At 44.0% G+C, this 13,019-nt stretch overlaps 1 protein-coding gene across 1 annotated transcript in view; it reads right to left on the bottom strand.

Moving 5' to 3' along the window:
* Positions 1 to 1,356: 1,356 nt before the first annotated feature.
* The window catches only part of LOC119169122 (serine/threonine-protein phosphatase PP1-gamma catalytic subunit B), an 83,043-nt gene continuing 71,380 nt past the window's right edge, over positions 1,357 to 13,019 (bottom strand). Inside the window, exon 7 of the mRNA XM_037420228.2 lies at positions 1,357 to 12,058. Within this exon, the coding sequence (XP_037276125.2) occupies positions 12,056 to 12,058 (3 nt within the window). The 3' untranslated portion in view covers positions 1,357 to 12,055. The remainder of the gene's footprint in view (positions 12,059 to 13,019) is intronic.

The following is a 13,019-nucleotide window of genomic DNA, read 5'->3' as shown; positions in this document are numbered from 1 at the left end:
TACGTCATAGTATCCTACTATTGAAGACGAATCTCAAGTGTCATGCAAGTTTTCTTCAAGTAAACATTGCCACACATGCAGCAATATAAATAAGTTTCATGCACAGAAAACCGCACAGAAAAACAATACATATATGCATTTATTGGGGGCTGATTCGATATTGCAGAGTGAGTATATGAAGTAATGTCCAGGATAGAAGTCCCTTGTTCGCACTTAGGAAGGCTTCCATCTCAATGGTGGTGTACGACAGACCAGCTTTGTTTTGTAGTTAGAAATTCAATGGTAAGGTTGAAGAGCCGCTCCATCAAGCGCTTCAGGGTTTTGCCATGTTCACAAAGATCAGTGTCAATCGAGGTAGTAGAGGTGAGGGCAGGCTCAGCGGGTGCAACAAGAATGTATTGCTGGATGCACTTGTATTGTTTATTGCACGACAGTCGTTATCGGTGCGCGTGGTTGCTGAAAATGACAATGAATATTATTCTGACTGATTGCTACACAGATAACTGACAAGGTTGCTAGGTGTCTGGCCTAACGCAACTGCCGCAGGCCCCACTGCGGCACTCTCTTCTATTACGTTTTGGTCCTCTTCCCTGCTATCCACGCACCCAGGTGCCAAAGATTTATTGATAGCTGCCAGTGACATACATGAGAAACTGAAGGGCGATTGAGCCACAGAGTAGCTGAAGTACACGCGACGAGAAAAACACTTCCAAGAACTAGGTCCAAGCTTTGGACTCCGTGAGCGCTTGAACATGAAAAATATGTAAACATCCAAAGCATACACTGCACGTGGAAAGGGGGCTCATTTCCAAGAGATAGAGTTGCAAAGTATAGCTTTGGAACTCTATCCAAAGTGGGGCCCTAAGACTATTCAAGGGCAGTGGAAAGTCACTGCGTGGATTACAGTGCTTAGCACATCAGTGCTTTACTCACTTTCTGTGCCTCAAGCGTCCTGATTGGTTCCTGTGCCCTATGCGCGATTAATCCGTTTCGCGGCGATCATTCGCATCTTTCAGACACCATGGAACCACACGCAAGTGTCTCGATGATGCCGACAAGGTCACGTAGACGCGTTGCAGAACTGCCAGATAACACACACATTCATGCATGCATGCATGCATGCATGCACGCATGTGCACACACACACTGTTCATGATAAGTCTACACGAATACTTAGTGGCATAAGTGGAGTTTTCCCGAAGGGCATCTCTCGTTGCAACTGCATGGGAATACTCCTGGCACAACCCAGACTGCAGCATGCCTTTTTGGCCTCTGAAGATCATGCAGACGTGTGTGCCTACAAAACTTGGAAGAGGACACGTATGTTGCAGATGGAACACAGGTATGCGAGACACGAGCCAATCGCAAATACTTTATTTGCAATAGGCAAGTTCAATCATTGCCATGCAAGCACAATGCCGCACTGACAACTACGTTTAGTTTATTTTTTTTCACTTTCATGGAAGGATTTCTGCATGAAGAGTTCATAATGCATTGCTAACGCATCCTACTCTGTACATTATATATTTATATGTATACACAAGATAGAGATGTATAAATATATGGCTATGTATTTATAGACGCACGTCATAAACCATTCCACCATGAAACGAAGTCAGTTCCTCTCATCCTAGGAAAAATCCACCTTAAAGAGCAACCGAATTGCCACAATCTATTTAACACTACTTTACACCCAGTGAGTATGAGAGGTAAAAAATTAAAACAATGAGCATGAAATGTCTCCTGGGACTACCATGCTGTACACTTTTTGCCGTACTCTGCGTGTAAGAAAAGCTTCACAGGGAAGCGGAAAACAGGTACACAAGTGAACGCTAGTCAGGCAATACAACGTTAACTTTGCTCCCATTTTACAGACAAAAGCTGGACACAATGAGCCCAACATTCATAAGCGCTGCTAACTTTCATTTGAATAGAATTTCTTCCCGCTTCAAATATTCGAGGACCGACAATTTACAAGGGATTGAACCACCACATATTTGGCATACATGTTAACTGCATACTTACTATCACTTTCTAGATACTGAGAAAAGTTGCGTAAAACAATGTGCGATTTGTGCTTCCTTGAGACTAAAAAGTAAAGCAATGACTTGCATGCTAATTCTTTCCCTGCAGCAGGATAAATAAAAGAGGCACAAGAGACAGACTGCGAGTGTGTGTCCTGTTTACACTATACATTCCTGATAAGTGTTGTCAGCCTTTACAAACTCTCCCCAAGTTCCTGACTTTCAATAATTCTTGGAGCAGCAATGTAACATAGACACACACTGCTGCGGTGTGCCACTTCCCCGCCAGACAAAAGTATTTTTGAGTACCAGAGGTATACAGCAGTGGCTATTGTTGGCAGGTGATAAGCACACAGACACTCTAACAGTCATCATCATGGTAATGCAAATGCAACACAGCCAATGGCAACACATTTCCTAGCCAACTGAATTAATATAGTGACAGCACCTTAGGAACTAGCAAGAACAAAGAGAGCTTGTTTTCAGCTAGTTTACAAACAATCTAGATAGGACTGCAAAATCGGCACAACCAAATGGCACCCAAGAATCAATAAGCCTTTGCTCGTCTGTCGCATCGCGCCATGGCACAAATGAGCATCGGCAAAAGTAAACATGAGAAAAGTCAGAGATGACACAAACCGCCCCTGTTCCCTGCATTTGACTCAGCCATGTTAACATTCTCACATTTGATGTGCGAAGTTGTGAAAGCTAGACGAAGTTCACACAATCCCTCAGTTTTCAACTACCGAAGTAAGCAACTGATGTGACATCAAATGTACTACTACATGGAGCATGTCAAAATATTTTTGTATACTGCTGCAGCTTTACAATTAAGCTAATTTTTCTTCTCAGCTTCTTATGTCATAAGAGCTGCCCCTGAAAAAAAAAGAGGAATGGGGGGGGGGGGGGGGGGGCATTTCATTGAAACCGTTTGCATGGAATGGCAGCTCCCTTCCTGAGCTGCACACCTTAGTAGTCCTAATATCACACCTTCCTCTCAAAATTAGATTTAATATAGGGATCCCCCTATCAATTCACACTAAGCCCAAGCCAGTCTATATTACAGATTGAGTCACATTTTAAACAGATTACTTAGGAGGATGCAACTTTATTGGCACGCCGAGCAGGCGCATTTCAATTTTGAGAAGTTTTCTGCATCATATAGCTTCCTATTGCATTAAGCATTGCCCGTTGCTGCAGTGAGATGTCGATCCTGATATAACGTCCTAACGTCATGCACCATGCGAGTCGGAGATTATTATACGCTTAGAGAAGTCAACAGAAAACAACAGCGCCACCCCCCCCCCTCTCACTTCTTTGTGGTGGTGCTCGTGTAAGTTTGTTAATGAATGTTTCTGAGCTCTGGCATTAGTATGTCTGCCCATTCAAAGAATTTATGTATAGAGCAATGAAACATGAACAGATTGGTTGCTGATGAGAGAGAGGATGAAATATGATACAATGAACCCTTGTAGGTTCCACCACATTCAAAGTAAAAATCAGCTGCTTGTGTTGTGCCGGGTAAGGGAAGCAGAAACAGTCATATTGTTCCTTGTGTAGACATTGACTAAAAAATGAAAAGTGAAGAGAAAAATAGTCATTTTGCCAGGACATACACACATTGCATAGATTTTTTTCCTTTGTTCCTCACTCGACAAACGACAGCTCAGTCTGTCGGAACCATTGCCAAACAGCCCCCACATAGTTGGCACACAGACATCGTTCATCTCAGCCTGCCAAAACTACTGCAGAGAATGACACGAGACACCACTATCAGTGATGCATGGTAGAATTATCGCTTGCATCTAGAGTAAATGGAGACGGCTTCAAAGTACCCAACAAAAAATAGCACATGAGATACAGTGCGCCAAGCAAAAAACTATACCAATACCTGACAGTCATATGAAATGCTGTGATGATCAGCACAAGCCTCACTTATTCTGGTTGACAAACAAAAAAAAAGGAAAGGGGCAAGGTTGAGAGATTTCCACAGCCTAGTGAAGTTTCTGCCACATAGCTTTGACAGAAGTTCGTGTCACACATTGGGGTTCAAAGTAGGTGCTGCACCAAGAGCAACTAAGAGTAGGCTGGGTCTCTGGACAAAAACATCGACCGGAAAGTTTTTTTTTTTTGAATTCCTATCCTTTCTAAACCCAGTTTAGAGTGAAGTCAGCACGTTAATAGACCCTACAATGCTTTTTGTAAGCAAAAGCGACTTGGCCTACAGAAAGCATTGCCAAGGGTATGAGCGGGACGAGAGTAGGTGATGTTTCAGTCTGGCCAAGGCCTTTCTGGATTGTTTGCAGACAGCATCAACCAAGCTATACGTGAACAGATTACACTAACAATGCTTTTCAGTCGTTTTTACTTTTTTATCGTTTCTGCTACACCGAAAGCTGCATTCTTCTGATAAACAGCTCTTAGTGAAGCCTAATGCCATGGTGGCACAGCTTGCTATGCTGTGCCTATCACTGAATTGGGCTGTGGTTAGAACACTGTCAAAGAAGCGCTGTAGCTCACAGCCACTACATTCCCTGGCAAGAGTTTCTTGTGTTTAGTTTTAGCAGCGGTGATGCTTAAGAAGACGTACATAACAAATGGTGGCGATTTATCTGATCTGGAGAGTCACGGATTACTTGTGCTGCAGGGACCTTTCTGTGAGTACACGACTTGGCTTGTTTCAAACCAGAACCATTAAACTACATTCAAAAAGCACTGCAAGGCACCCTTTCAAAGGGATAATAATTCCCCCTAATACAAAGTGAAAAACATAACAGTAAAACAGAAAGAGAAAAATTTATGGCTTATGGCAACTGAGAAGAGATGAAGGGGAAAAGAATGCCAGTGCAAATATAAAAAAGGAATGCAACAAATAAAACAAACACTTTGTCAACAGACCGCAGTTGAAAGACTGCACTCACAATACAGTCACTGCAACCACATATGCTATGAAAGTACTCCCTTGATAGAAATGACATTCCAGAGTTCATACTGAGAAATGATGCAGTGCAAATATTTTGCAGTTGTGCTGCGGCCAAAGCCAAGCCGAATTTATCGAATAGGAGTACAAGCATCTCTTCCGAGAGTGAGTTATGCCAAAGGCTGAATACCAAGAACCAAAAGTACGGGAAAGAGTGAAACTAAGTTTGAAAAGCACGGTGCAGTTTCTGAAGAAATGCACAAAGTGACAGGAGATTTTCGCAAATAAAAACTTGCTGCCACCACCAGGCAACATTTCAGTCGTGCAGTGGCCCCCCCATTTCAACTCTTGTGACTTCACACAATTTTTTGCTACGTGTTCAAGAAATACTAAATGTGCATTTCTATAACCCTATGGCAACATATCTCTCAGTAATTGTGCAGTTTCCACTTACTTTGCTACTTTTTGATCATCCTTCACCTCAAAATGACCCCACAATTCAAGCCTACTGGGTTTTAGTTTCTCCACTTAGCCTAGAAGTTAGTGCTGCCAATAGGCCAATCGCATCCTTGTCTAAAAAAAGAGGCGTACAGATCCCTTTTAGGCTCGTGGGGTGGTCTGAAATGAGGAAACTAACTTAGCAGACAGGAATGAGAAACACTTGAAAGACACAGAGCTGGTAGTGGCAGCTCTTGGCGCAAAGTCAGCTGCCACGTCGCCTTGCATTTGTGGAAGCACATCAACCTCAGCTCCTAACACCTACGTAGCTTATTTACATTAGCCTACAGGACTACCGCTGCTATAAACAAGCTGCAGTGGGTCGACCGCAACAGTGGAGACATCCGCGTACGCAAGTCCACTATTGCTTGATGCCTCAATCAACGGTGCCAAATCAGCACCCGCTACAAGTCGGCTGGCATGTGACCCTGCATGAAGCATTACCCTCCTACAGTAACCGGACAAAGCACCACAGGTGGCCGTGCTGGCTTCATTAAGTGCTGTTAGGCTTGGGGGCCAGCTGGAGTTCTCGAAGAAAACGCGAAGGAAACGACAGCACATAGCAACCTTTACTGCACGAAGGCAGAACCACAAATGATAATTTCTCACACCTGCACAAGCCATGCGCCGTGGGTGGTTCAGCTTCAATGGTAGGCTCGTTCTCGGGCAGTGCTTACTATAGCATGAAGACTGCACCATCGAACTACAGACACTGTACATTAGAGAGATTTAATGTGTAGATATTGCTTGCCAAGAGAGAGAGATGGAGAAATGCATTCTTGCCAGGTTTGCAGTAGATTTTAGTCAATTGTAGCAACTGGATATTGCAGTAGAGTTGAGCTGCGGCACTGAGCGGTGAGCATGTTGCTTAAACATTGCTAGCAACACCAATAAAACCAGCACCTTTGCCCATGTTGCCTTGGCCGATTGATGGGTCACGCCAGGGAGCAAATATCATGGGAACGGAAGCCAAGAACATGAACTTCGGCTTCTAAGGCCGTCTAACGAATTACCACAAAAACTCCCACTTGTAAAGCTTGCACAGCTTGCCCCCTAGTATGGTTGCTGCCGTTCCAGTTCTGAATGGAAACAACAGGCTTCAAGAAGACCATTCCTCTAACACTTATAGTAAGTTTGTCAATCAAATATGACAGCCATTCTCTTTGCATTGAGCAACTCTATTATTCACTATTACACAAGGCTTATCAAAGACAAATAAAGAATAGATTGACAGTGCAAACATGGAACAAAGAAACGAAAATACAAGGACGTGTGCTAAAGATAAACTATGAGTGCTAATAAAAACTATGAAAAGGTTCCCATTCTCCACCTTGATCCATGTATAAGCTAACCTTAAAAACAACGTATTTACAGATCTATTCCTATGAACTTAAAATATTTCTACACTTTGCATGTGAGACAAGAGTAGAAAAAAAGCAAAATACGCATAGGCAAGTGGCAACGACCTAATACTTTCAGCTGAAACATCAGCGATCAGTTGCACCACAATGATAAATACAAAACTAAAAAGACACCCGTACTAACAAGAACACGATTACTAGATGTCCAGGTAGTTGCGTTAGAAGATGCTCCAAGTAAGTATGAGGGCTGTAAAATTATGTATCTTTTTCTTTGCACTAGTGGTACACTCAAGAATGTGACGTGTTAAGCTTAGCACACATGTGAATACTTAGATGTTCAAACAAAAGAGAAAGGACTTGACACAACAAAAGAGAAAGGTCTTGACAAAAAGTGCAGCACTGGCTGCACTGGCTGTACCCGGTCATGTGACAAGGTTCACATGACCGGGCACAACTGAGTGTTCATGTTTTTGCTCTTAAGTAATCTTTTCCAACTTCCAATGAAAGAATAAAAACATGAATGCACCCCTCATGAAAAAAATGTGGTTGGTTTCAGTCAATGTGACGGACCATCTTTCTGTCAGTGGAGTCGCTCATAGCATGTTCTGGGCAGTCGTCGGTCCCTTCAAACTTTTCCCACTGGTGTCCATTTACACCTTTTCTTTTTTGGCACTAGTACAGACAGCTGCACATAAAGCTTACTCAGGCTGCTTTTACCAGACCATTCAAGCAATGAAAACATTTCAAAAATAGGCATTCTGAGTGCTGTCCGAATGAAGTTTCTTCGGCACTTTGAGTTAAGCTGTGTAAGAAGAGAAATGTAGAGAAAATCAGAAGAAAAAAAAGCTCATCCTATCAATGGTTACCCTTTCTAAAAGCCAAATGCAAGAAAATGCCTCGATGGGTTAAAAATAAGTAGTCTGTACCACTGAAGCAATTGTGCCAAAGGTGCAGAGCTGGCGAGGCTGATAATTTACAAGTGGCCTTTCAATAGGCCTTGAACACGTGCACCTGGTAGTGAACAAACAATGCACCACAGGCAGTTAACTCAGAGCAATGCCTCATCTACGAGATCATGTGCTAAATGTTTACGGTCACAAGCAACATTTATTAAGCATTAATGGCAAAACCCTGCTTAAAGGAAAGGCCTTTCAATGCCCTGCCTTATGAATTGGGTTTCGCTTACCGAATAGATATTGCAGCAGATCCAACACAGTATATCCGTACTCCATCTCCATTTACAGCCCTGCCAGAGCTACAAGATGTAAGCAAGTTCCATGCTTTTGCGACAGAGCACAGTTACAGATGTAATTCGTTTGGTTGTTGGCCAGGTTGAGCCTTTTGGTTTTGCTTAGCACGTGCTACATTCGTGATACGAGATACCTTAACCTCACATTGCATGTACGACCGCGGTAAAAATTGGTTGCGCGGCAGTTAGTTCACTTTCATTTACTTTGCGTCGTAAATTTGGGTAGGCATGTCAGCCGTTGGCAGGCAGCATTGCTTTGGTTGCACTCGGTCGAAGCGTATCCGACCGGATTTGCTGAGAATGCAGACAGTACGGCACCAGCATGGTACCCCGCGTAGTTCTGCAGCGCCTGAGACAGCCCAGCGTTTCGAGTTCCTGTTAACTCGGGAAAAACAAACCTTTTCCCACGTGAGCAACAAAAGGGGTGGCATTATAAACGTCATTGTGACGGCCCATCGATGCGTCGGCTGCCTGTGCCAGGATACAATAGGCCCCCTATTGCATCCTGGCATTGGCAGCCAACGCATAGATGGGCCTCTTCCGAGACCCAGCACACCGCGGCGACTCCTCACATCGGTTCGGCTTATGGCACGGCCGTGTACTGTTCGAGCCTGCAAAATCAGTGGCGCGCATTGCGAAACTGCCGCGATTGCCGCAAACCTTTCGTTCTGGTCCGGTGAAGTAGATCTCGGAAGCGAGCGGGCCCGCGACAGATCAGCGCCTGGGGAGCCTATAGTTCAATCGGCACGTCTTTGACTGCTTCCACGTTTATCCTGGCAAATGAGCTCGTAAGTAGAACTACGTGGGATGAGCTAGTGGTTCCTCTTACAGTGCACAGGGGACAGGCAAATTATTGCCCTGCCGTCAACAAGTTAACGTGTTACAGGGAAGCAGTTCTATGGCTGCAAAGACCCAGTAGTCTAGACGACAACTATGCGCCAAGAAGCTTGCCTATGCTTTTATGACATTTTATAGTTTTTTTATTTACATTTTAGTTGATGCATTATTTGAGGAGAGGGCATGAGCCCCCACGTGCACGAAAGTGGCGTCCTGGTGACGGGTTTTTGGTCGACCAAGTGTACTGTCCTATCAGTGGACAAGAAGGCGACGATTCGCCGAGAGTGGCGTAAGGGCGGAGCACCGAGGGGATAAAAAGAGGCACTGAAGTTCCGCAAAGTGTTCTGAACAGGGCTTGAGGTGTCAGGCACCGTCGGCTCGGCCGAATCCCCTAGGGTCGCCCTACAGAAGTCGGTTCATTTCCAAAATGTTTTTTTTTGTTGTTGTTGTAACTATGATGTTCGTAACTTTGTAAAAATGGTACAGTCTGTAAATACAAGTTTTTCACAGCCTACTAGAACTTCTTCAGCGTTTCCGCTTCATCTTCAAGCAACCAGCAATTAATTGCCGCTATTGGAATAGCGGCAGCACGTTTTCGTCTCCCACTTTACTATACCACCTCGGGTGGTGCGTCTCGGGCTCCGAGTGGTGAGAGTTGGTTTCTTCAACATCGCAAAAAACCTGGATTTTACTTTCCATGTACGTCATGCACTTCAACTTACTGTGTCAGTAACTTCCAGTAGCAGCAACTATAATGCAGCAACACCGCAACGACCATAAAGGTGCGACTGCCTGCTTCGATCCAACCTCGCACCTGCCCCTTGCCGACTGACCCGCAAAAGAGCACATACGGCTTTACGTCAATACAATCTGACCTGCCACAGTTGGTTAAAAAAGGCAATGGCACTCGACTGCTGACCCTAAGGTCGCTGGATCAAACCCTGGCTGCATTTTCACTGACGGTAAAAACATGGTCGAAATTTCCAGAGCTCTTCAATACGGCATTCCTCATATCATGGTTTTGAGACACTAAACCCTCGACAGTTACTATTAATGCAACATCCAGTCTGTGCTTTCTTCTGGTTTCTGGTTACCATTATAATCTAGTTATAAGCAAAGCCTGACAAAAGTTCAGTTGTAAAAGATTGCCAACATCATAGATGAGAGGCTCACAAAGATCGTTCTCATCATGTAAATCAGAGCATTAAATAAAAGACAAAAGCGAAACGTAGCGTTGCACTGCGAAGATTAACAGCTAGATCTGCTGCAATTTTCTTGTTCCATTTACAGCATTGCAAACTTCAGCAATTTTCCTCTGCATCCACTTTCATTTAAACAGCAAAATTTAGGCCGAAGGACTCCCTACCCAAGCCATCTTTATATCACTAGCAGACCAGATTACCATCACATTTTTGTATTAAAGTGTCAGTTATGGGTGTATCAGTTCCAGTTATTTCATCAAACATAAAAATGAGCAGGAACAAATAAAAGCACAGAAATGAAAAAACAGCAAATGAACAGGGCAAATCTAAATGAGGCTTTGAATGTTCCATTTCTCAGAATCCCGAGGTTTGAAGCAAGTTTGCTTAGTACAGTATAAAACTTGTAAAATCTCATCAGAAATAAGAACTAACAAGAAAAGAAAAGAAACAAAACTGACACACAGTATAGAAAATTGTAGAATAAAGTACACTGCTCTGCATAAAATGCTAGTGCAAAATCATTTAAATATGTAAAAAGCAGCAACAGCAAAACTCAGGACACTTCCATAGTCTTGCAAGTGGCAATTCCATTCAGACAGGCAAACAAATGTGCCAACTGAAACATTCGCACTCAAACATTCGAATGGCCAATATGTGCAAGGGCCAAGTAATCCCAGCTACTACTGGTAGAGGTTGCACGACTGACTGCAAATGGTCACTTTTGTAGGAGACCATGTACAGCGTCAGAGGCAGAGGAGAAAAATGTACGCATACACAGACACTTATTTCATTGCCTGCAGCAGGTGGTCGCAGATGGTCGTGCTGCTCGTACATCTCCTTTCAGAGCAAGTGCGAAGAAGCCCTGAATCTTGCCAACCACAAGGCTGGATTACCAGTTGTGACCACTGTGACGAGAAACGAATCACTTTTCTACCTCTCTGAGCTATCGTCTCAGGCTTTCGAGACAATTGCCAACACGGTCACATTTTATTCTTTTGGAGTAAGCTGCCTGGTGAATGACCCCACTCTTTATTCTTAAGGGCAACAGTGCGAGGTGTATATAACAGAAGAAAAAAAAAGAAGTAAGATAACAGGAAATAGGGAAAAAAAAGCAATGAAAAGGAAAACAGCTAATGTTGGAAGTAGGAAATGAGGGTGGCAAAGGGGGGGACGGGGACGGTGGGGAGCCATGATCGAAGTGGTGCTCGTCAGAAATAGTGCACCAAAAGTCTATGCGCACCCACTCTCGTGGTACACTTAAAAAAATTTTTTTCCTGGGGCTGAAGAGCAGTGCATGCACAGGAAGAGTAGTAATAATGCTCGGGCAGTGCTGTAGCAGAAACAAATGGCCAAGAGAGGAAGGAAGACTCGCGTAAAGAAAGAGAGAGCGAAAAAAAAAAAAAAAAGAATTCCTAGCAAGAAGGCACTGTGGGGAAGGAGAGAGAGCAGAGCTGTTTTTGAAGGTGAACAAAAAGAAATCAACAAGTACCGGGGTGTTCCTGAATACGTGCAACATTCAAGCTGTCAACCTGCCTGAGCGATTCCCATCACTAAGTTGACAAAACTAGTGAAAGACACTGAGGGGACAGGAAGTCAAAAAAAAAAAAAGAAAAAACGCTATATAAGACCAGTCCCCTTGTCCCCATGATCACAAGTCCTTTCGTCACAAGAGCTGCCTACATAAGGAAGGTGTGGGTTGGCATTTCCCAGGCAATAGGTGTCCCGCAAGCGAGGAGGGTTAGCAGTTGTTCCGTCTGGTGACATTTTACACTCACAAATCTTGCGGTCATATGCTGGTCATTGAGTTGCATCCACTGTAGCCATTCTTTCCCTCACCTTCCTCCAATGGTGTCACTCGGTTGTCTCGTTGTCAGAGAGAAAAAAAAAGCCTGGTGCAGCCTCCCTTCGCCCGCAAAGGCATGGTTGCCGGGCTTTCTTTTTCGTCCACCATCTGGAGCACCCATTCACTGCATCAAAGAACAGAAAGCCAATAAATGAGCGCTATACGATGGTGCACTTAGAAAAATGACACTGAGGGGGCGCCTGTTTGTGTGTGTTCAATGCTTAAACCTGAAAATGACATAAGACGAGTGCTGACTAACACTGAACACTCGTCCCACGCTCTGCAGAATTATATGCAAGATGAGTTTGCTGGTATACTGCTAGGTGTACACACAGACAAAACATTATGCCACCTTCGCCTAGTAAACATTACAGAGAGTAAAAAAGAATGGCGATTTGGGCTAGTTGGTTTGAATTCATAGTAATAAGGGCTGCAGCGCGAGCACGAATGTGCTAGAAGAAACAGACAAAGTCGAGGTACGGAAGGCAAAAGAGGACAACACGAGCGCTGACCAAGTGCGACCAAGTGCTGACCAGCGCTCGTGTTGTCCTCTTTTGCCTTCCGTACCTCGACTTTGTCTGTTTCTTCTAGCACATTCGTGCTCGCGCTGCAGCCTTCATTACAGAGAGTGTTTGCCGTAGGTGCTGGCCGATTGCCTGCATACCAGTACCATCAAATGGCCATCAATCCCGCCTAATGTATACAATCTGATGGATACACAGCATAGTTTGGGAGGGGTTCAAACTAAATCTGCTGGTGAGGATCAGGGAACGTTGAATCTGCGCAAAGATCGAGGACAGACTGCATTACGATGATGATTATATATGGTGTTTTTTGGCGCAAGGGCCAATTGTTGGCCAAAGAGCGCCAGTTAATCTTACTAAAAATATGGACAATGATTGTGATAAGCGACTGTATAAGGGCCATAAAATTCCTCGCGATAAGGTGGGTAAGAACATACAAATAATAAAATGATAACCATGCCGTGAAAGATGTGTGTGGTGGGAATAGATGACAAAAGTTGGTGATAATAAAGACGATGGTGGATATGTATGGCATTAGCACAAGTGCCTCACCCGTTCATA

The sequence above is a fragment of the Rhipicephalus microplus genome, chromosome 3 (genome assembly GCF_043290135.1).
Source record: "Rhipicephalus microplus isolate Deutch F79 chromosome 3, USDA_Rmic, whole genome shotgun sequence".
Classification (NCBI taxonomy): Eukaryota; Metazoa; Arthropoda; class Arachnida; order Ixodida; family Ixodidae; genus Rhipicephalus; species Rhipicephalus microplus.
Note: the sequence above shows the minus strand (reverse complement) of the source record. Positions and strands in the feature narration are given on the sequence as shown.